Here is a 22871-nt window from a genome sequence, read left to right as displayed (position 1 = left end):
TTGCATTAGTTTGACAATGAATACTTTTCATCTAATTATGGAGGAGTAAGTTACATTTTTGCAAATAGAATTTCCTTTCTTCCTTAAAATTTTGTTTTAAGAAAGAATCTCACTATGTATCCGAGGCTAGCTCAGAATTCAAATTTCCTGTCTTAGCCTTCTTACTGTTGGGATTACAGGCATGCACCACTACACCTGGCTTCTGGATTTTCTTTCTTTGCTAGGAAATTGGTGCTTGAATTGACCTTCATAATGTAAAATGAAATAAAAATTTACAGAGCAATGTAGTAGAAAATGTGACTAATAAATAGAATGTCAGACTGAAACTATCTGAAATAAAACTTAATTTAGCATAATTAATTTTTATAAGAACTATTGCTCTATCAAATACCATTTGATAGATACAGGGAAAGATGAAAACCAGGACGTGATACATTTAAGAAGGATGTTAAAATTTTCACTCAGGACTAAACATTGATTTTGAGTTTATCATAAAAGTACTTTCCTACTTATTAAAACACTGGTGTTGCAAATATGAATATTTATTTATTTAAAAGACCATATTTTTAACTTTTTTCATAATGAAACTTTCAAAAAGAAAAGGTGCTGAACATTGTAGGTAACTGTGACTAAGCTTGTTTATAAACTATTGGGCCAGGCATGGTAGCCCACACCTGTAATCCCAACACTCAGCGACTGAGGCAGGAAGATTGCCATGATCTCAGGGTTATTCAGGACTATGTAGTGAGTTCCAGGCCAATCTAGGTTACAGTGTAAAAAAGATCCATTGTTAAAAAAAATCCTACTCGAATCTCTAATTCTTGATTTTAAGCCTTAGAATATAGTGAGTAGAAAGATTGTTTTAAAATCGATAAAACTTTACAATTTATTTATTTTTATTTTCTATACACTGGTGTTTTGCCTGCATGTATGTCTGTATGAAGGTGTTGAATCTCCTGAACCAGGAAGTACAGACAATTATAAGCTACCATTTGGGTACTGGGATTGAACCTGGGTCTTCTGTAAGCACAGTAGCAGCCAATTCTCTTAACCACTGAGCCATCTCTCTAGCCAGGATTATGTAACTTTAACATTATAGTTATTATTTAAAATGCCTTGATAACAATGTCGAATTTAGGAGTATTAGTTAAATCAAATGCTGAATCATTAACTGTATATTTAAAAATTCCTATAAAATGTTGCTATTTTTATCTTAAATTATTTCTAATTACTTCTCTCACAACATAAGCTCACTTTTGCCATATTAAAGTGTAATGAATATATCTGACTTTGTGTCTTTGATCTCATTTAGGTGATGGTGAGGTGGTAGAACAGGTAATTGGGCAGCAAACCAATGACCAAGAAGAAAGCATTCTTGATGGAATAATCAGAGAGTTACAGAGAGAACAAGATCTTAGACTAATTAATGAAGGAGATGTTCCAAATTTTCCAATTAATAGATCATATTCTGTTAGTGGTGGTAAGTAGTTGTATATGTGTGGAAAGTATAAAAACATATTTCACTTATTTTACTTAGACCATGTATAATGTGAAAGCATTTCATATTTATAAATGCAAATATTTTATTAATTTATAGCTTCTAATATCAGGTATTCCAGAGTAGCATGATCTCATTGTTATCATTCATGACAAAAATAATTCAGCTCCTAACAAATATAGGTAGTTATTTAAATACAATATTCCACATGACTCAATTTATTTGAAATCTTTCCTTTTGTTTCTAGAAATGAAGTGTTGGAATAAGTCTGGCCCTTTTGTTGGGGATCTAATCTATGAAGTTTTAAAACTTAAACCACCTTAAATTTAGAAAGTACAATTCCTGTAATTGACCCTTCTTGTTGAAAGGAAAACAGCATATCTAATCCTTTGCTCTTGAATGAATGAAATAGGCTAGTAGAAAAAACCTTGGTCATCTTAATACCAATAGAAGTTATTATATAATCAATTACTTTATTTAGTAATGATGATTCTTTAAAAGAAATTTTCCCTACTTTACTTTCCATGTGTCTATATGTGTTTCCATGGGCTAGAACTCAGGTCCCCAGGTTTGAGAACAAGCACCTTTATCTCCTGATCCATCTTGCTATCTCCAACATGAATATTATTATCTATTGGACATCTTCCTTCATGTACCATGAAATGTGCCTATGTATCTGAGATTAATATTGTTTCAATTCTAATTTTTCAAGAAATGTGAGTTTTAACTTTAAAAAGACATGGTTTTTCCATATAGCTCAGGCTGTCCCAGAACTCACTTTGTAGACCATGCTGGCCTCGAACTTACAGAGATCCATCTGCCTTTGCCTCACAAGTGCTGGGATTAAAGGTGTAAGCCACCTCTGCTCGGCAAGGTATTTTTTTTTCTTATTGCTAGGGATTGAACTCAATGTCTTATGCAGCAAAGTAGCCACTGACCTACATCTTGAGCCCATTATTTTGTGTGTGTGTGATTAAGTCTTGCTGCATTGCCTATGGTGGCCTTGAAGTTGCACCATCATGCCTTACCCTCCTAAGGACCAGGATTTATAGGCCTATACCACTGTGCCTGGTTGTTTCTTTTTATACTTAAAGAATTGCTGTAATTTTTGGTAAAATCACTTGTAGGGTTGCACAGAAGTGAATATATTATTTAAATTTGAGGCAATAAATAGAATATTTTATTCATTTCCCGTGTATTTCACAAAATTATAATAAAACCGTTCTTCATTTGTGCCCCTTGGGGCATCTAACTCAGTTTTCCTGAACCTTGAACAAGATTCGAAGTAGTCCGGCAATCCTGTATTGCAGAGATTATTGGAACTCTAATTTAGATCGTCAGTTGTGAAATCAGTATTTAGCTCGACTAAATACTAAGTTTTTATTTTTGTAGCTGAAATTTACACTTTTATACATGTGTTTTATTTGCAAATATGAAAAGTTAATAGGGCCGGGCGGTGGTGGCACACGCCTTTAATCCCAGCACCCGGGAGGCAGAGGCAGGCGGATCTCTGTGAATTCGAGGCCAGGCTGGACTGATAGCTTCCGAACCAAAACAGAGAAACCCTGTCTCGTAAAAACCAAAAAAAAAAAAAAAAAAAAAAAAAGAAAAGTTAATAGGAAACATGAGAGGAATAGGAGAAAGTTCTGTCAGTATGTTTTAATTATTGTTTATTAATCTTGAGTGTGAATTTTGATATTAAAAATGTTTTGCTAGCTGGATATGGTGGCTCATGCTTTAAAATACTATAATGGAGGCAGCTAAGGCCTCAGGATCACAGTAGGTTCAAGGTCAGCCTGAGATACATAGTGAGTTTCTTTTTTTTCTTATTATTGCTATTATTATTAGGGTTTTTTTTAAAAATTTATTTTCCAGTTTAAATTTGGATAAGAAACAAGGTTGCTTCACAAGTCAATTCCAGGTCCCTCTCCCATTCCCTCCCTTCCTCCCGAGCCCTCCCCCCCGTTATCCCCTCATTTCCCCAGGGAGGGTGAGGCCCTCCATGGGGGTGTGCATAGTCTGTCATTTCATATAGGGCAGGGCCTAGACCCTTCCCCAAGAGTTCAGGGTGAGAGTGCACCTCACATTGTTCTATGGGAGTCCAAAGTCCGTGTGTATACTTGGGATGGGTACTGATCTACTGCCCAAGGCTCAATAGATTACCTAGGCCTCCTCACTGACACCCAGATTCAGGGGGTCTTGATCAGTCCCATGCTGGCTTCCCAGGCTGATGCCTGAGATTCAAGAGTTAACCTTTGTCAGGTCAGCTGTTTCTGGGGTTAAACCAGCCCAGTCTTAATCCCTTTGGTCATCAGTCCTCCCTCTCTGTTACTGGCTTTCTTGAGTTCAGCTCAGTACTTAACCAAGGGAGCATAGTAGTTTCTAAACAACCTAGAATACAGTGAGACCCTGATTGTTGTTGTGGTTTTTTGTTTCTCTCTCTCTCTCTCTCTCTCTCTCTCTCTCTCTCTCTCTCTCTCTCTCTCTCTCTCTCTCTCTCTCTCTCTCTCTCTCTCTCTGTGTGCGTGTGTGCGCACGTGCATGTAGAACTCATGCATGGGGAGGCCACAGATCAATGATAAATGTCTTCAGTTGCTCTCCTTATTTTTTTTGTCACACTCTCATTGAACCCATTGCTCACCAATTCATCTAGACTGGCTGGCCAGAAATCCCTTGTTCTCCTCTCTGCTTCTTGGGCTGCTGGCATTATAGGCATGTGTCACTGGTTCTGTGTGCTAGGGATCCATACTTGGGTCCTCATGCCTGCATGGCAAGCTCTTTCCTGACTGAAACTCCCCAGTTCCTGCTTGTATTTTCAATATTTGTTTGTTTTGCAAGTTTTGTGTTTTACTTCTTTTTTACTCTGAAGCATTATTTTTAGCAAATATCATACTCTGTAGCCTAGGCTGGCTTACCACTCATACTCTACCTCAGCCTTCCAAGAGTTAGAATTACACATGCGCATCTCCACACTTAGTTTTCTGACAAATATCCTAATTAGGTAAACAAAGATAGGTAGAATTTGGATTATAAAGATCAAACTTGAACTATTATTAATACATATCTGTGAATCTTTGAGATCATGTTTGGATACTGTTTTGTATTCTGTGTTTAATAGATGTTTGATAAACACTACTTTGAACAAAATGAAAAGAACTATACAAAATTTCAACATGTTTGAATATGTCTTTTATTTATAGCAGTATAGAAACATGAAGATGGCACAAAACATGTAAAGCAGAGGCAACAACTTTCATATTTCCAGAAGTCTCTTTCATTTTTCCCCTCATCTCCTCTCTGATTTTTGGTGCTAGGGATCAAATCCAGGGCCTTGCACATCCTAGGCCAGCCCCAAACATCCTGTCTTTGAAACTTTTGTTTTATTTAGACCTCTAATCTCCAACAGTGGTATTTCTTTTCAGAAAATTGTGGTTTTTTCCTTGCTTTTGCCTTATTTAGCTCTGAGTAGTCCAAATATGGACATACCTTCTTCCCCAAATATTGGGCTTCGGCGTAGTGGTCAAATTGAAGGAGTTCGGCAAATGCATAACAATGCTCCTAGGAGCCAGATGGCCACTGAACGAGATCTCATGGCCTGGAGCAGAAGAGTGGTGGTAAATGAACTAAATACTGGAGTTAGTAGGTGAGTTGACATGGTAACCTCCATAAGAAAATTCAAACTGTATATTTATAAGTGAGTTGTTTTAAATTAGCCTAGTAACTGAGATATTCTAATCAAGTTGCTTCATGCATTAGACCTTCCATATTAACTAATTTTCATTAGTTTATTTTGTAACAAATATTGTAAATATGCTCAGTTTTTGATAAATGCTTTTGGAAGTACTGAAATTGTGATGCATTATTACCAATGTATTTGATTATCATCTAAGTTAGGGCAAGAATACAGTGTTATTAAGAAAGAATTCATAATGGCTAATATGTGAACATGAGTGGCTTATTGACTGTGTATTCAACAGAACTACGAAGGAAAAGGTCACCAGCTATGTATTGGAACATTATGAGTATGCAGTATAGATATGCTAAAAAATGTCATTTAAATATTCTTCATTGGTTAAAGGATTTCATTGGCATAATTTCACCATTCTTACTTGTAAAACTACTTTTTATCATAATAGCAATTAATATAAATAATTACAACTGGAAATAGGTTATATGTATTGTATATGCATTTCGTGTTTATATGAGCTATTAGAGAGAACATGTAAAATTCATTTTAACCATACCACCTAACCAAGTATTTTTAACAGATAAGCCAAAAGTAGCAAAATATATTTAATCTCCATTTCCCCTCTGCTTTCTGGTGTAAGTATGAATCAAGAAAAAAGACAGATCATTTTATGAGTTGCAACTGCTGGAATAGAAAAAATTAAAAGAATTCCTTACTTAAAACTAAGCGATGAAGCAGGGATTAGATATTTGCGCACTAAAATTCATTGGAAACTTATTCAAATGAGCAAGTGGTAGAAACAAATCAAATGTCAATCAGTAAGTGAATAGAAAAACAAATATGATATAATCATGTAATGGTATTTCGTTAGTTCATAATAAAGCCATTCTGATAACTGCTGAAACATGGATGAAAGTCGAAACTGTCTTGCCAGTTGAAAGAAGGCATACACAAATAGACAAATAACCCCACTTAACATACAGTATTTAGAGCAGGCAAATTCATGAACGTAATAAAGGTATCAGGCTTTCAGAGCATAGAGGAATGGGGAAATGAGAAGTAACTGCTTAATAGTTACAGATTTCTCTTGGGAATGATGAAAAACTAATGGGACTGGGTAGTGGTGGTGATTGCAGAACATTGCCACTGAGGTATATAGGTAAAACAGATACAGAGATTAAATTTTATATTTTGAAATTTAGTTTTCAGATTTGATGCTTAAACTACTGGATGATTTTTATTATTTTCACCTGCAATATTTTATTAGGGTGCAAGAAGAATGTCGGAGTGCAAAAGGTGACCTAGAAATTAGCCTTTATACAGTTGAAAAGAAGAAAAAGCCATCTTATACTATCCAAAGAGTAAGTTTGCTTTTTCAGTGCTTTAGAATCTAATGTGTACAAATAAGAGTTATTTGAAAGGAAACAGTTATCTATCATGAAGATATTTAAATTGGTATCTGCTTGCAGGGATCCTAATTTTTAAACCTCAAATCCATATACATACACATATACATGTACATGGTTATTAACAGAAAAATTTAAATAAAAGGTTGCCTTTTATTGTATATGTATAAAAATATTTTCATATGATCACCAGTAATAATGTAGAACATTAGATGAGAGGTTGACAAGCTCATGTATGAAATCCTGTTTATTTTAGTTAATTATATTTTATTGAGTATAGCCACATACTGAATTATAGCTTGCCTTTAGCTATTGTATGTGGTATATAAAGACAGAATTGAGTAGTGAGAATAGAAATGATCTGACCTAGAAAGCCAGACATTCTGACCCTCTACAGCTTGTTTGCTGACCTCACTGCAGACCCATGTATAAGCTACCTAATCATGTAAGCAAAATCTAAGTATACATTGGGCTGTACTGGATCCATTTCCCAGTAAACCTTGCTATGTAATGGATGGGATACCTGTACTGCATATGGCCCATTAAGCTTATTAATACTTCTCATTTGCCAGTCAAAAGGCATCAGAATGTAAACTATTTCTTCCTGTCACAGCCCCTCTGTAGAATGTGGTTAATTGGAGATTCTATGATGATTTTCAATGTTTAATGGAAAGCTAAGTAATATGTCAAGAAATCTTAATTATTTTTACAGTATCAATGAACAAAATTGGGGTGATTATCTTAAATACCTTAATATTTAAACATGATTTTGATACCTGCTTTAAATTTTTATATTGTAGAAGGTTTTTTAGCTTGTTTAAGCTCTAATATGAATCTAACCCATGGTTTCTTTTTGCTGATTTGCCAACTATCAATTTATCTGGAAATGCTAGAATTTAGATTATGAATATAAGTAGGTAGGTATTTAGGCTAGGATTTAAACATTTTCATATGAATTGAAGATGAAAGAAGCCAGGCATGGTGGAGCATATCTGTGATCCCAAAATTTTGGGTGCTGAGGTAGAAAGATAATGAGAGTTTGAGGTCACTCTGGACAGCATAGTAACATTTGCATATAAGAACAGGAAACTGGCCCTTCAAGACTAGTTCATAAGAGTTTTAAACTTACTCCCAATGACGTATTAAGGCTGTAGCTTTGCTCTGTGATATTATCAGAAATATTGTTTTCTACTTACAGACATTACATGTTGTAGAAAGGTAGATGTTACACTAAATTTTATTTGTTAAAATTAAGTATCTTGCCAGGCATTGGTGGTGCACGCCTTTAATCCCAGCACTAGGGAGGCAGAGGCAGGCAGATCTCTGTGACTTCAAGGCCAGCCTGGCCTACAGAGCGAGCTCCAGGACAGCCTCCAAAACAATACAGAGAAACCCTGTCTCGAAAAACCAAAAAAAAAAAAAGAGTACCTTTTATTAATGGTCTCTTGATATAACCCTAGCGAGCCTGGAAGCCCTGGTAGCCTGTAGATCAGGCTGGGCTTGTACTCACATAGATTCACTTGCCTTTGTCTCTGCCTCCTGAGCACTAGGATCAAAAAAAGCCTGTGCTACGAGGCTGGGCCCAAAATTAAGTATCTTTTAAACCTGTATACTTTATTACTATTCTGCCAACTCAAGTTACATTATCAGCTGAATTACATATTACTGCTAAAATAGTCTATTTTACATTGTTCATACATAGTAGGACTAAGCTCCAGTGACATATATAAAGTTAAAACATGGCATAGTTTCTTGCTTAGGATCTGATTGCATATGTCTGTGCGCAAAAAATTGATTTTTTTAGTTTTGTTTTCATTTTTTGAGGCAGAGTCTTTCTGTATAGCCCCCACTGACCTAGAACTTATTATGTAGACTACGTAATCTTGAATACAGTGCTCCGTCTTCCTCTTCTGCCTCTTGATTTTGAATGCTGGAAATACAGGCATGTGCTATCATGCCACGCAAACAATGTTTTATCAGGGCATATGCTCAAGATTAAAGATGACAGCATATGATACAGGGATCTGCAACTGGCTAGAATCGTACTGTTTTGTTGTTACTGTTTTTGAGACTGTGTCTCATAGCCAGGCTTGTCTTGAACACCATATGTAGTTGAAGATGACCTTAGACTCCTGAACTCCACATCTTCTAACTCCTCGCTCTGCTCACAGGTTTTGGGATTATAAGTATGTTCCACATTATCTGATTTGAATATTACTTTTTATATGTGAATTACTTTGAGTCTTTCCCCTTCTGTTCTTATAGAATCTAAAGTTTATTTTATGTCTATCAGTTCTCTCCTGGCATTTTTCTACAAGAAAGCTATGTTAAATTTATTCTTAAAATTATTTTTCTGGGGCCAGAGTGATGACTCAATAGTTAGGAGCACTGGTTGCTCTTATAGAGTACTCACGTTCGATTCCTTGTACCTGTGCCAGGTGGTTCCAGGGGAACCAATGCTCTTTTCTGGTCTGCCCAGGCACAGAGCATGCATGTGATGTACAAACATGCCTGGAGGCAAAACACCCATACAAGTCAAATGAAAAATGAATGCAAATAGTTTCATTTTTTTTTGAACCAGGGTGTCACTCTGTAGCCAAAGATGGCCTTGAGCTTATTTGTAGTCCTTGTGCTTCGGGTTCCCAAGTGCTGGGATTACAAGCATGAACAACCATGTAAATCAGTGTTAAATTGATTCTAAAGATCTTTAATAAGCCCCAAGAATCTTAAGAATACTAATTTGGAATAAAAGAGAAATGATTAAATCTAATTAGTCATTTTAATGCTTTAACAGACTTTCTTCTTAAGAAATAAAAGTATTTTTAAGAATTACATTAAATATAATATGGATATTTATTTCTCCTATGATAATTATGAATATTGTGCTATGTTTATACATTAAATGGCAAAATTCCTGCAACTGAGTATTCACTGTTCAGTTTTGTAGTATGTTTTCTTTTAAAATAATGTTTTCCTTCTCTTCAGAATGACTATCAACCCAGCTGCGGACGGTCTCTACGGAGGACTCAGCGCAAGCGTCAGCATACTTATCTAACACGGTCCAACATAGAGCATAATTCACAGACATCATCTCAAAATTCAGGTGTACAGGAAGATTCAGACAGCTCCTCAGAGGTTAGAGCTGCTATTATTTATCCAGTGTAACTTTTCTTTGTTGTTTTCTCCTTTGTACCATTCATTCAGGTTTACTTTTAAAAGTCACTTGAATAGAAGATGAAGAAGTTTGTTTGCTCATTAATAAGGCACTTACACAGATGTGGGTATCTCATTTAGTCTTTTTGGTTGTCTTTAGTGGTTTCTACCTAAGATACTATCTTGGCAAGGATACAACGTGTGCCAGCAAAAGTTTGTCTTTATGATAGTGAGAAGACATAGCAGAAGGAAATCTTACAAGAAATGAAACATAAATAATAGAAATAAGGCAGACCCAGAACTGATTCAGTGTGTATTGGCTTTTATACCCATTTTATTTTGTTTTATTTTATTACTGACTCAACCTTTTCTGGCAATCATTGAGTGTTGATTTATTTCAGACCTATCTTCATCACGATAATGAACAAAGTATAGCAGCTCTTCTCTTCTTGTTCCTCTGTTCCCAATCTTATTGTCCTTTTAACAGCTCTATTTTTTAGGTGCATAGTGAGTGTTTTATTGTACATTGACATTATATAGCACTTTCTTTCTTCTGCTCTTCATGGTTCTTAAAGTATCATTTCCCTTTTCCTCTGTGAATATCTGGACCTGAAAAGAATACTCAACAATATTTTTAAAACTATTTTTCAGTATTGCTGTAAGTATTTTTAGGTGTAAACAGTTTTTTAAAAGAAATAAAAATGATTTATATCAATAAAAAGTATAATAGCAGACCTTGTAAAATACCCAGTAGGTTTGTTTTTAAATTTGGGATCTATGTAGAAAAATGATTATGTGCATTTTACCTGGAATGTTTGATGAAGTAATAAAGTGTTGTAAATCCGATGGTTTTTTTCTACATTACACTAGCTAATACTAAACGTATATCTTTATTGCTGTTACTTTCCTATAGGAAGATGAAACTGTTGGCACAAGTGATGCTTCTGTAGACGATCCTGTTATTGAGTGGCAAAGTGAAAGTTCTTCCAGGTACTTTTAATTGGCCCCAATGTATTCAACATTTAATATGAAGTTAGGATTTTGTAGGAATTTGATAAAGCCATAGATAAAATAATATCATGTAATAGAAAAAGTTCTGAGTTTGTAGCCTATGTACAATTTATTTCCTCATGACTGCCAGTGCATTCTATGGATATAACTGTAGAGGTATTGTTTCCTATATCTGTAAAATAAGTTTCTTTTTAAATTTATGATTGTAATTCTTAGCAATTTTATTAATTTCAAGTTTTGGTCTTTTGAGATAGAGTATTATTATGTAACTCTGGCTGTCCTAGAACCCACTATGTAGACCAAGGTGGCCTCAAACTCACAGAGATCCTGGCTGCCTCTGGGATTAAAGGAATGCATTACCATTCCCAGCTTTTATTTCAGTTTTAAAACTATGTCGTTCATCATTTCAGCCATAAGATTCATGTTCATTTTTAGGCAGTTATGTGTTTCCAACAAGGATTTTAAATACTGTTAAAATAAATTACGTATTTTTATTCAAGAAGCTTTTCATTAAAATCAAATAGTGATCAAAATTCTGTATTTTTCTTCTGCTTCAGTCCTTGTTATTTAAATGCTCTTTGATAACAAAACGATCACTTTTCCATTATAATTTTGATTTATCTACAGTGATTCATCAAGTGAATATTCTGATTGGACAGCAGATGCTGGGATAAATTTGCAGCCTCCTAAAAGACAAACTAGACAGGCTACACAGAAAATATACAGCAGCTCTGAAGATGAAAATTTAAAGTCTTTAGACGATAGACAGAAGAAACCCAAACAGACTAGAAAGAAGGTTTGTAACATAGAAATTGTTTATTTTTGCCTCTAATATTTGAATATTTAATAATGACAGCTTTTCCTCTAAAAATTGCGTCTTAGATGCCAATTAAATAGAATTTTAATTGACTTTAGTTTCTTGTTATGAAAGTAACAGTTAAGTGTCACCATTATTTGTTATTAAACTAGAACATTGACAGTTACTTGTTAAAAATGTAGCGATGCTCTTCAAGAATAAGCCACTATATTATACGATTACTATTCTTGTCATTACCCAGTTATAAATTTGTATTCCTATATACATGCCTATATCATAGGATAGAAGAGTTTGATGAATTGTATCCCATTATCCTTTCTTTTCACGACTGTAATTGAACTTAGGGGACCTAATACTTTAATCTACATAGTTCTTTGAATTTGATAATTTAAGTTTACACGTTAATGTTGTGACAAGAATATGTTGTTTCTATACTTTCAATTTTAAAAGGATTGCTGTTCTCTAAAACACCAAAAAATCTATGTATCTAAATGGATTCCATTAACAAATGAGCTCTGCATATTCTTCTTATACAAAATTTAAACAATATTAATACACTAATGTAATAACCCTATTAGTATTAGTAAATATCAATACTAGGGTTGAACCTACTGCTTCACATACTACCAATGAGCTATGTATACCAGCTCTTTTCTATAGTTTTGCATTTTCAGACAGAATTGCAAGTTTTCCAGGCTGGTGTTGAACTTGCAATTCTTCTGTCTCAACTTGCTGAATATCTGGTCCATTTTATATTCTTAATAGATACTATTGTATTACTATTATTTGAATTGATGTGGTCTAGATACAGAAAAATTGTCCTATTTTTAGATGATAATCTAATATCAAGCTGTTATCTACAATCCAAAATTGAACTACTTGATGTTTTGCTATAAAATGAATATATAGTTCCTATTATATATTCTCAAGATTGTGTATTTTTAGTGTGCATTAAACCTGCTATTTTAAATAATTTTCCTACTTTTTTCAATCTACTATTCACGAGTTTGTACTTGAGCTATTGTTATAAATACTGTCATTGTTCTTTTGATTTGTTTTGTTTTAGAAAGGGGGACTTGTTTCCATGGCAGGCGAACCCAATGAAGAATGGTTTGCCCCTCAGTGGATCTTGGATACCATACCACGGCGTTCTCCATTCGTCCCACAGATGGGAGATGAGGTACTTGTTGCCCAATAAAAACACTTTTGCTTCAAGTACACTATTGGGCTTGAGAGATTGCTAAGCAGTTAAGAGCAGACTGTTCTCCCAGAAGGCCTAGGTTTGATTCCCAGCATCAACATGGCAGCTCACAACTGTCTGTTACTCTAGTTCCAAAGGATCTAATGCCCTCTTCTGGAGCTTATGGGCACCTGGTATACACATGGTTCACAAACATTCATGCAGGCACATAAAGTAAAATAAACCAACAATAACAAAAATTTTCCCCTTTAAAACAAAGAAACAGTTAACATTGCCAGGCGGTAGTGGCACCGCCTTTAGTCCCATCACTAGGGAGATAGAGGCAGATGGATCTCTGTGAGTTCGAGGCCAGTCTGGTCCACAGAACTAGTTACAGGACAGTCAGTACTATTACACAGAGAAATGCTGTCTTGAAAAATCAAAACAAACAACAAACAAAAGAACCATTAACATTATTCAGTCTTGGTATCTGATACTGGTTTTATTTGATTATATGTGCATAATTGAGGAGAACACATATGCTATAGAGTACAAATGGAGGTCAGAGGATAGCTCTGTGAAGTCATTTCCCTTTCTACCTTTTACTTGGATCCCAGGAATTAAACTCAGATCACACAACTTGTATAGCAAGTGCTTTTAATGACTGAACTATCTTGCCAGCCCCAGGAATTTCATATTGTAATTCTGTTGTGATTTTTATATATACTCTCTTTGTTTCTTTGTTCAATTGAGTATTTCTTGAAGAATGTAACTCAATATAATTAATTATGCATCATTTGTATAGGTCTGGTATAATATAGTCAACACAATAGATGCTAGGTTAACAAGTTAATTTTATTTATGATTGACTTCTAAAGTTATGAAAACAATTGAGTTTTAATTGTGACTGTAGAAGATAGTGGTGCTTGAGTCCTCACTCAAGAACTAATATTGTTTAAAAGAATCAAGCCTAATAACAAGCCAAAAACAGGTATGTCCAACCCAGAATACCTATGAATGTGGTCTAATCCATTTGTATATGATACTACATTCCAAGGCATAGAAAAATCTATGAAAATATTACCCATTAGAAACTTTCAGCATCTCAGTGAAATTGTGGTTACTTGGGAATATCACTGCTCTAGTTAGACTGTTTTGTCTGGTATGTTGACTGACCAAATATTTGAACCTTTTTGTGTGTGCTGTGGATTGAACCTAGGATTGATACATACATACTAGGCAGTTGTATCATTGTATTGTACTCTCAACTCCTGTACACCATTTTGAATTCAGAATTAATAGTAGAAATGTGAAATTGTCTCTTCCAATAAAAGACAGAAAAAAGACAAGCAAATAAGTTTTAAATGAGACCAAATACAAATTTGGCCTAATTTCCTCTTAAAGTGATCTTGTAGCAGACATCTATCAAATAACATTATGAATAAGCTATCCTTTACTTATTTTGTTTAGAGATTATTAAAATTTTTTGATATATGTTAGACTTTTGGTTAGTGCTTGTTTGTATTACTATGCTAATAAGCTTCTGATGATTAATGCAGTATTATAAAAATTAAAACCCCTTAAAATTTTGATAGATCTAAAATCATAATTTATTATATTTAATGCCTATTTCGAGTCTTAGGAGGTCTGTGGTGAAGTTGAACTAATTTTTAAAGGACTTCACAGAACAAAGTAATCCTCTGCATACTTTTAAAGTCTGATGAGACCCTTCTCTACCCTTGATGACCACTTCTGTCAGTTCATGCCCTGATGGAATCACTATCCTTGTATTTTATTAAACTGATTACACCAATTGCTTCAAGATTATATATTAGGCTATGACAATTCTTTGGGGAATGGAGAAAGTATTGTAGTGAATCCAAAAGTTGAATAGCAGTGTTCTAGAATGTTTTTTAAAAGAGCTCATAAAGGCACAAATGTACTGTTCCTGTAATCAGTTTCTTAATTACAGCACTACTTACTGCTTTGTCTAGCTATTAAGCCCTTGTTATTTTGCTTAGAATAATCCTACTGATAAATGATTGCTCTTTAAAATGCTGTTTCTTCTTCTTCTCCTCCTCCTCCTCCTCCTCCTTCTTTTTCTTCTCTTCCTCCTCCTCCTCCTCTTCCTTCTCCTTCTTCTTCTTTGTTTTGTTTTTTCGAGACAGGGTTTCTCTGTATTACTGAGCCTGTCCTGGAAATCTCTCTGTAGACCAGACCAGGCTGGCTTCAAACTCACAGACATCTATCTGCCTGCTTCTGCCTCCCAAATGCTGGGATTAAAGGCGTGCACCACCAACTCCCAGCCAAAATGCTCCTTCTTAAAGGTCTAACTCAAATGCCATATTTGGGTTTGCCCATACCTCTTTCTATATGAGTTTTCATATCTATATTTTGTGTGTGTGTGTGTTTTATACTACTTTCCCTTAAAGGAAAATATTACATTTTAATACCTTATGATAGCATCTAGTACCTTGTGCTTAGATATTTTGTCAATATTGGATATTAAAATGATATGTAATAATTTCCTTAGTTTGGATTTTAACTGCTATGGGTTTTATTTACTAATATTTAAATATTTTCACTTTCTCTGTAGGTTTTTTTTGTTTTGTTTTTTGTCTTTTTGTTGATTCTTTTGAGACAGGGTTTCTCTGTGTAACCCTGGCTATCCTGGAACTGGCTTTCTTTCTATAGACCAGGCTGGCCATGAACTCACAGAGATCCATCTGCTTCTGTCTCCTGAGTGCTGGAATTAAAGGCCTGGGCAGCCACTGCCTGGATCTCTATGTAGGCTTTTGATTGAAAGAGTTTGCTCATCTATTTTTTTGCTTTATATAATAGGAATTTATTCTCTCAAACCATTTTGAAGTGTAAAAATCTTAAAATGTGGCATTGGCTGAACTATGTTCTCTCCCAAATCTCTAAGGCTGAATCCTTCCCCACTTCCCCTAGCTTTTGGTGGTTCTCAGAATCCTCGATGTTCGTCAACATGTGGCAACATTACTTCAGTTTCTTTCCTACCTTCATATAGCAGTCTCCCCTCTAAGTCTTTCTGCATTCCCACTTTCTACCTTCTGATCTGAGCACTCATTTAGAGTGTACATACATCTGCAATGAGCTCAAGTACTCTTGAATTGATTATTTCTACAAAGATAGTATTTTCCAAGTGAGGTCACAGGTGTGTGTGTGTGTGTGTGTGTGTGTGTGTGTGTGTGTGTGTGTGTTCAGGTACACTATTCAGTGCAAAACCAACTCCTGCATTAGAGAAGGGAGAACTGAAAACTTAGGAACATTTCATTGAAGACAAGGAAAAGGGAACTTGGATTAATAAGTGCTGCCACTAAGGCAGTAAGACCAGGGGCGTCAGAGGGGACCCAGGGCTCCTTTATTCTCAGATAGCAATGTCAGCAATGCGCCTAAATTAATCAATACTGTGCCTTCTTTATGTACTCACTTGATAGCATTTGGGGTTGGGAAATACATTTTTGTCTTTCCCATAAACCTGAATACATATATTTCTAAAGCTGAAATTATAGTAGTAGTTCTGTCTTACAGGAATGCTATGGTGATTACCTAGTGTATTGTGTGTGAAACATAGTCTCTTACATAAAAACAAAGAGTAGCTGTTATTACAGTTTGGCCAATGCTATATAGTATGCAGTATTTGAGTCACATCACAGTGTGTCTTATTTACAGATGAGGTGACAGAGGATTAGAAAAGTAAGCAAGCTGCCCAAATTTGCATATAATTAGATGTTAGAATCACAGCATACTGGTACAGAACTCTCAAAATCCATAGCATCTCAAGCTTTTATGAAAACTGGTCTACGAGGCTCAGATAACGATGAGAAATTAAATTCCTTGGGGCAAAGGAAGAGGGTTATCTTCCTCAGACTTCATTGTGTAGTTTAAACTCTCCTTATATGATATTTTATTTACCTTATTCCATTTGTTTATATCTGTCAACACTCTGAATCTACTGAGAAAAAGAAACTTTCCTCAAGAAATGTAAAAAAATAGTAAATATTATTTTTGAAGAAATTTTTGAAGAATTGTTTTCTTCTGTGCTCAGCTAGTGCTGATGTGAACTCTTGCAACAGAGCACTTTTCAATGTCTTACAAATTACTTCATTTAAATACTGTTGGCAGTTTCCCACTGAAGCGGAAAAAAATCACCATATATGTACACAAAACTGGTTGCATTTCAAAGAATTGTTTAAGCTCACGAGTAGCGTTCTAAATACCTATATTTGAAACTATTGTTGAATGTAATATTTTTCCTGGTGGCACTTTCATGAGTTCTTTGTTATGGTTCCCTCATTCTCATCACTTACATCTTCCTGCCCCAGTTCGACCCTTGTGCCCTCCTGCTTTAATGTCACAGGTGTTCCGTTGCCCTCCCCTCCCCCTTCCTTGAAAGCCATTTTTTCCTCTCACAGACAGACCTCTTTTCTGCAGTTGCCTCTTGCAGCTGCTTGGGAGCAAAAGACTGCATATATTATTCATGCAATGTGAAACTTGGCAGGGGCTAGGTAGACATGAGTGCTGAATGAATATCATTTGACCCGAAAGGTTTTAAAATTGAAATTATTTTATGTAAATGGAGGAAGATGTTTGGACAATATGTATGGATTGGGAACTGCAGGGTTAAAATAAATATGAGTGTATAATATATTGTTTTCCGTTTCAGCTTATCTATTTTAGGCAAGGACATGAAGCTTATGTGAGAGCTGTAAGGAAATCGAAAATATATAGTGTTAATTTACAAAAACAGCCATGGAACAAAATGGATCTCAGGGTGAGTTTGCCCAATAGACATGGGTACATTCAAAAGAGTCTGGTGACAAAGTTGCCTTAAGTATTTTTTTTTCTAGGTTTCATGGATATTTTGGTGGTAGTGTATTTCCAAAATTAATTGATGCATGGTATTTTGTAGAATGGATAATATATATTTCTTAAAATGTGTATGCTAGGCTGTAGTGATTCATACCTACAATCCCAGTTCTTCGGAAGCTGAAGCAGAATTGCTAGGAAGTGAAGCCAGCATATTCTACACAGTGAATTCCAAACCAGCCTCAGTTATAGTGTGAGACTCAGTATCAAAGTAAACAAATTGAAACAATATTTTAAAAATTTTCTGAGGCTAGAGAGATGGTGCAGTGATTAGGAGCTTTTGCTAAGGACCTGGATTCCGTTCCTTGCAACCATATGACAGCTCACAAACATCAGCAACTACAGTTCCAGGGGATCTGATGTTCTCCTCTGGCCTCTACAGGCACCAGGCACACATTGTACACATACATACTTACTAGCAAAGCGGTTATACACATAAAATAAATCTCTAAACAATTTTTAGGCTATGTGTTATCTTATTGGCCTACTTTTCTGTAAGCTTTGGGTCCCTGTGTGTGTGGGTTTTTTTTTTTTTTTGGTTTTATGAGACAGGGTTTCTCTGTATTGTTTTGGAGGCTGTCGGTCCAGCCTGGCCTCAAACTCACAGAGATCTGCCTGCCTCTGAAGTGCTGCGATTAAAGGCGTGCACCACCACCACCCAGCTCAGGTCCCTGTTACATTCCTCAACTATAGAGAAGTAGACATTCCTTATTAATTGTGTACATTCCCAAGTAAACTGTGTGTACTACAGAAATTCTCAAGGATCTGGTAGTTTTGAGATAGGTTAAATATCCTAAACACAAAGAAGTTTAGAGACTTGTATTCTGTGAGAGAATTGCTTTTGATGTAATACCCACGTTGCTTTATAAAATCAGGTAAAATAGATATAGCTATTTCTGTTGAAGAATTTTATGTCAGTTAATATGAATGTATTCTTACTTATACATAAAATATGAACAGGCAAGCAGAAGGATATATTTCTATTTGAGTTTTGTTTCTTTATTCCCCTGTCTTAGAGAAAAACAAAGGGCAAATTTACTATGGTTTTTTTGTGGAAACTGAAGAGCTACTGTTTGTTTATCTTGAAGATAAAAGAGAAAAAGCTGGATGTTCAAGTAGATATTTAGACATTTGCAGATAAAACATTATTGTTTCAAGGTGTTAAAATATCTTATCAAATGATCTCCATATGATCTTCTTTACTGCCTGCTCATCTATTTAGAATCAATGAGAATTGAGTACTCTTCCAGGACTGAGGAAATGGACAGGATTTATAATGTCTTCTAATCACAGCTCTGTGGTTCTAGAAAATTATCAGGGGCAGTGTGTATATAAGGAGTTGAGCTTTGGCGTAAAACCTGAATTTCAGCCCTGGCTCTTCTATATGCTGATTATAACTTTAATGAAGTTACTGTATCCAGAAAGAAAGACTAGGATTTTTAAAATTTCTTAAATGTGATCAGTAAACTGTAAGATTGTGACACAAAAATCTGTCTAAAAACAGCTGTCATCTCAATCACATGTACATATTAATTTTGCTAATAGGGTAGATGATTTTTTTTAACTAGACAGTATCATGGTCACCTGAGAAGTTTAATTTTTTAGTAATTTTTCTTTTTTTGAGTTTATAATATAATTACATCATTTCCCATTCTATCCCTGTCAAACCCTGCTGTGTACCCCCCTACATTCATGACCCTTATTGTTTAATTGCTGTGAGTGAGTGAGTGTGTGTGTGTCTGTGTGTGTGTGCATATATTTGTAAGTAAAATCTGCTCCATTTGTATGTTACTTATGTGTGTATGTTTCAGGGCTGACCATTTGAATTAGAGGTATATTGTGTGCATATAATTGGTGTGCTCATCCCTGAAGAAGACTGCTTCTCCCACTCTTGGCATTAAGGCATTGCCTGTAATTCTTTTTCAGTACTGAGACCTGCTGAGCTCTCCCCCTTCCAAGTTAATATGTCTGTTGTTGTCTAAAATGCAAAGTTGAGGAACCTAGTCCCATCTGATCCATCTACAACACAATTCTGGCACCAAGGCTCCCGAGTTCGTGAGAAAGAGGGGGGTGGAAAGATTCTAAGAGCCAGAAGAACAGGGAGATTGTGAGATTCCATCTTCTAGAAATGTCAGAAGTTTGCTTTTTAAGAATATTTCACTGATGTGTATCCATGACCTATAGAAATAAGGGAATTACTTAAACTTATAAGTTCTGGAAGGCTTCCTTAAAGATTTTGCTAGTTAAGCTTCTTTGCAGCCTTGCCTTAAGCATCAGTCTGTTTAGTATTCTTTTTGTTTTTGTTTCAAGACAGGGTTTCTCTGTATAGCCTTGGTTGTCCTGGAACTTGCTCTGTAGACCAGGCTGGCCTCGAACTCACAGAGATCTGCCTGCCTCTGCCTCCTGAGTTCTGGGATCAAAGTCATGGGCTACCATTGCCCATCTGTTTTTGTTATTATTTGTATGGGCTACCATGTGCGTGTGTGCAGATATTCATCTGTGGTACACATGTGGAAGTTAAAGGACACCTTTTGGAAAGTTGGTTTCCACACACACTGTCCGTTCTGGGCATGGACTGAAGTTGTCAGGCTATCATTTGACTGGCCTTATTCAACTTAATGTACTTCCTATCATTTGATGAATATTCACATGATTTTTTGATTCAATAAGTTATAGTGTTGTATTTGTATGTATATACGTGTATGTATAACTTTGTATATATTTAACATTACTAAAGAAAGAGGCCAGCAGTTTTAGAGTGGGAGTGACTTGAGAGGGGCTTGAGGGAGGAGGAAGAAGGGTGAAACTGGTGTACTCAGATTATAATGAAAAGTGAAGTAAAATATCTAAATAAAAGAGTAAAAATAAAAGTTCATTATTACTACTGCTGCTATTTTAGACACTAAATAACACGTATTCAGATAATTCTGAAGTTATTTGGGTAGTAATGAAATGTATTAATAAAAGGCAATCATTTATAGGAAAGTGATGTATTGGTTTTTCCATGAATAGGAGCAAGAATTTGTTAAGATTGTAGGAATCAAATATGAGGTTGGACCACCTACACTATGCTGCTTGAAACTTGCATTTTTGGATCCCATTTCAGGCAAAATGACTGGAGAGTCTTTTTCCATTAAGTAAGTGGCTGTTTCTGATTCTGTTTTTATTTGAATGTTAATGCTCATTGTTACTAATGTATTTAATATTCATTTCAGAGCTCAAAAACAACGGGAGGGGAAATACTGTGGTTTAGAATTACAAAGATTTGAGCAGGTTTTTGCTTCTTGCTCTGTCTAATATATGATGCCAATGGGTGAACTGATCCCTGGTCAAAGCAAGGTACTTAGTCTGCGGAAATGCCGATGCTTTCCTCAGAAGTGCAAGGAATCAAAAACCAACGTTTAAGAGTATGCTTAGTTGGTGTTGTTTTGTGAATAATAGTAGAGCTAAAATGTAAATGACTACTTGTGGAATTTAAATTTAAAATTGAAGGGAATGAAAAAAAAACAATCCATATTTTTTTGAGGCCAGATCTCACTTTCTAGCCCTGGCTAGCCTTCAAAGTGATCCACCTGCCTCTCTGCTTCCCAAATGCCAAGGTTAATGGTGTGTGCCACCACACCTGGTGATCCATTTTTTTAAAGCCTTTGTTGACATCTTAATAATAAGTAAAGGCATTTCTGAAGATCATGGAGTTTACAAAATTTTACTTAATGATCTCTATGTCAAACATTTATCCTTGGAATGGAGCAAGTGAAGAATACTACTATATTACACTATTAGATGCTACTGTGCTTTATTTTCTATATAGGTATCATGACATGCCAGATGTCATTGATTTCCTTGTGTTACATCAGTTTTATAATGAAGCCAAAGAAAGAAACTGGCAGATTGGTAAGTATAAATTATCACTTATAATTACTAAGCTTGAAGTACTTGTTAACCTTGATTTGACAAAAGGAAATTATTTCAAGAGTTACCTGAACAAAGAAGTCAAATTTGTAAGCAAGCAAAAAAATTAAATAGAATTGTAAGTAACTAAATGCACACTGTGTGATATTTACAAGCACTTTACCCTTGTACCTCATTTCACATTAGGTGGTTTTACTTGCCTATGTCCAGTTGTAGTTTGCAGATACAAAATGGAAAATATTAAAAGTAATGACTCATAATTTTTTGTTCCTCGGTCTGAATAATATCATGAATTCTAGCACTATCGCTTTCCTTCTTACCTGGAATGTCAGTTTTTCCAGCAAACATGCTGAACTTACCTTTTATTCTCAGCTGTGTCTTCCAAATCCTCTGGGTATTATAGTGCATAAATTCAAGTACCTATTATGTACTAGCCTACGTTATTCACCTCAGTTCATCCTACTGTACCAGCTCTCATTATCTCAAAAAGAAAGGGTCAATAAAATATAAAATATAGAGTATTTTAAGAGAAACCACGTCACAAACTTTTATTACATTATATTTTAGTTGCTGTTTTATTATACTATACAACTTCTAATCTCTTACTATGCCAGATTTGTAAAATGTATTTAATTTATATAATTGTGTGTGATAATGCTAAATATAAGCTGCTTCTGTACTGAAAACCATGTAGTAATTTTAATTGGAATAGAGCTGTTTGAATTTTTAAAAATGTATTATAGGTGATAGATTCCGCAGTATAATAGATGATGCCTGGTGGTTTGGAACTGTGGAAAGTCAGCAGCCTTTTCAGCCAGAGTATCCTGATAGCTCTTTCCAGTGTTACAGTGTTCAGTAAGTATAGCCCATTTGTGACTCCAATAAATACTGTCTCTTTATATCAACTTTCGCCTAAAACTTGTTTTCCAAATAGATCATTGTATTCTTTCCTATGGATTAATTTTAGATATGTTCTTGACGACAACATCAGCAAAGAAAGAAAACTACTATGGAAGAGTGGGCTTCTGCCTTCTTAACTTTATATCAGTGTAGCATGTTTTCTTTTTCAGTGGTTTATTATTATCTTTTTTATTTTTTATTATTATCTTTATATAAGCAGAGTTGTACTTTCATGAATGCTCTATTGCTTTTTGTCTAAATTTCATCTTCAAAAAATCATGCAAAATATGTTACTACATGAAAGGAAATGCTTGGGAATCTGATTTGCATCTTCTTTTTTTGATAGCTGGGACAATAATGAAAGAGAAAAGATGAGCCCCTGGGATATGGAGCCAATTCCAGAAGGAAGTAAA

General features: G+C 35.1%; 1 protein-coding gene across 1 annotated transcript in view; it reads left to right on the top strand.

Moving 5' to 3' along the window:
• The window catches only part of Brwd3 (bromodomain and WD repeat domain containing 3), a 105418-nt gene that overhangs the window by 58454 nt on the left and 24093 nt on the right, over positions 1–22871 (top strand). Inside the window, exons 18-29 of the mRNA XM_040744330.1 lie at positions 1313–1480; positions 4958–5141; positions 6454–6547; positions 9578–9727; positions 10659–10735; positions 11384–11552; positions 12640–12753; positions 17444–17551; positions 20659–20783; positions 21458–21540; positions 22302–22413; positions 22805–22866. Coding sequence (XP_040600264.1) covers positions 1313–1480; positions 4958–5141; positions 6454–6547; positions 9578–9727; positions 10659–10735; positions 11384–11552; positions 12640–12753; positions 17444–17551; positions 20659–20783; positions 21458–21540; positions 22302–22413; positions 22805–22866 — 1446 coding nt within the window. The remainder of the gene's footprint in view (positions 1–1312; positions 1481–4957; positions 5142–6453; positions 6548–9577; positions 9728–10658; positions 10736–11383; positions 11553–12639; positions 12754–17443; positions 17552–20658; positions 20784–21457; positions 21541–22301; positions 22414–22804; positions 22867–22871) is intronic.

This window comes from Mesocricetus auratus, unplaced genomic scaffold, assembly GCF_017639785.1.
Source record: "Mesocricetus auratus isolate SY011 unplaced genomic scaffold, BCM_Maur_2.0 Super-Scaffold_100003, whole genome shotgun sequence".
Classification (NCBI taxonomy): domain Eukaryota; kingdom Metazoa; phylum Chordata; class Mammalia; order Rodentia; family Cricetidae; genus Mesocricetus; species Mesocricetus auratus.
This window is presented reverse-complemented; position numbering and strand designations above follow the sequence as displayed.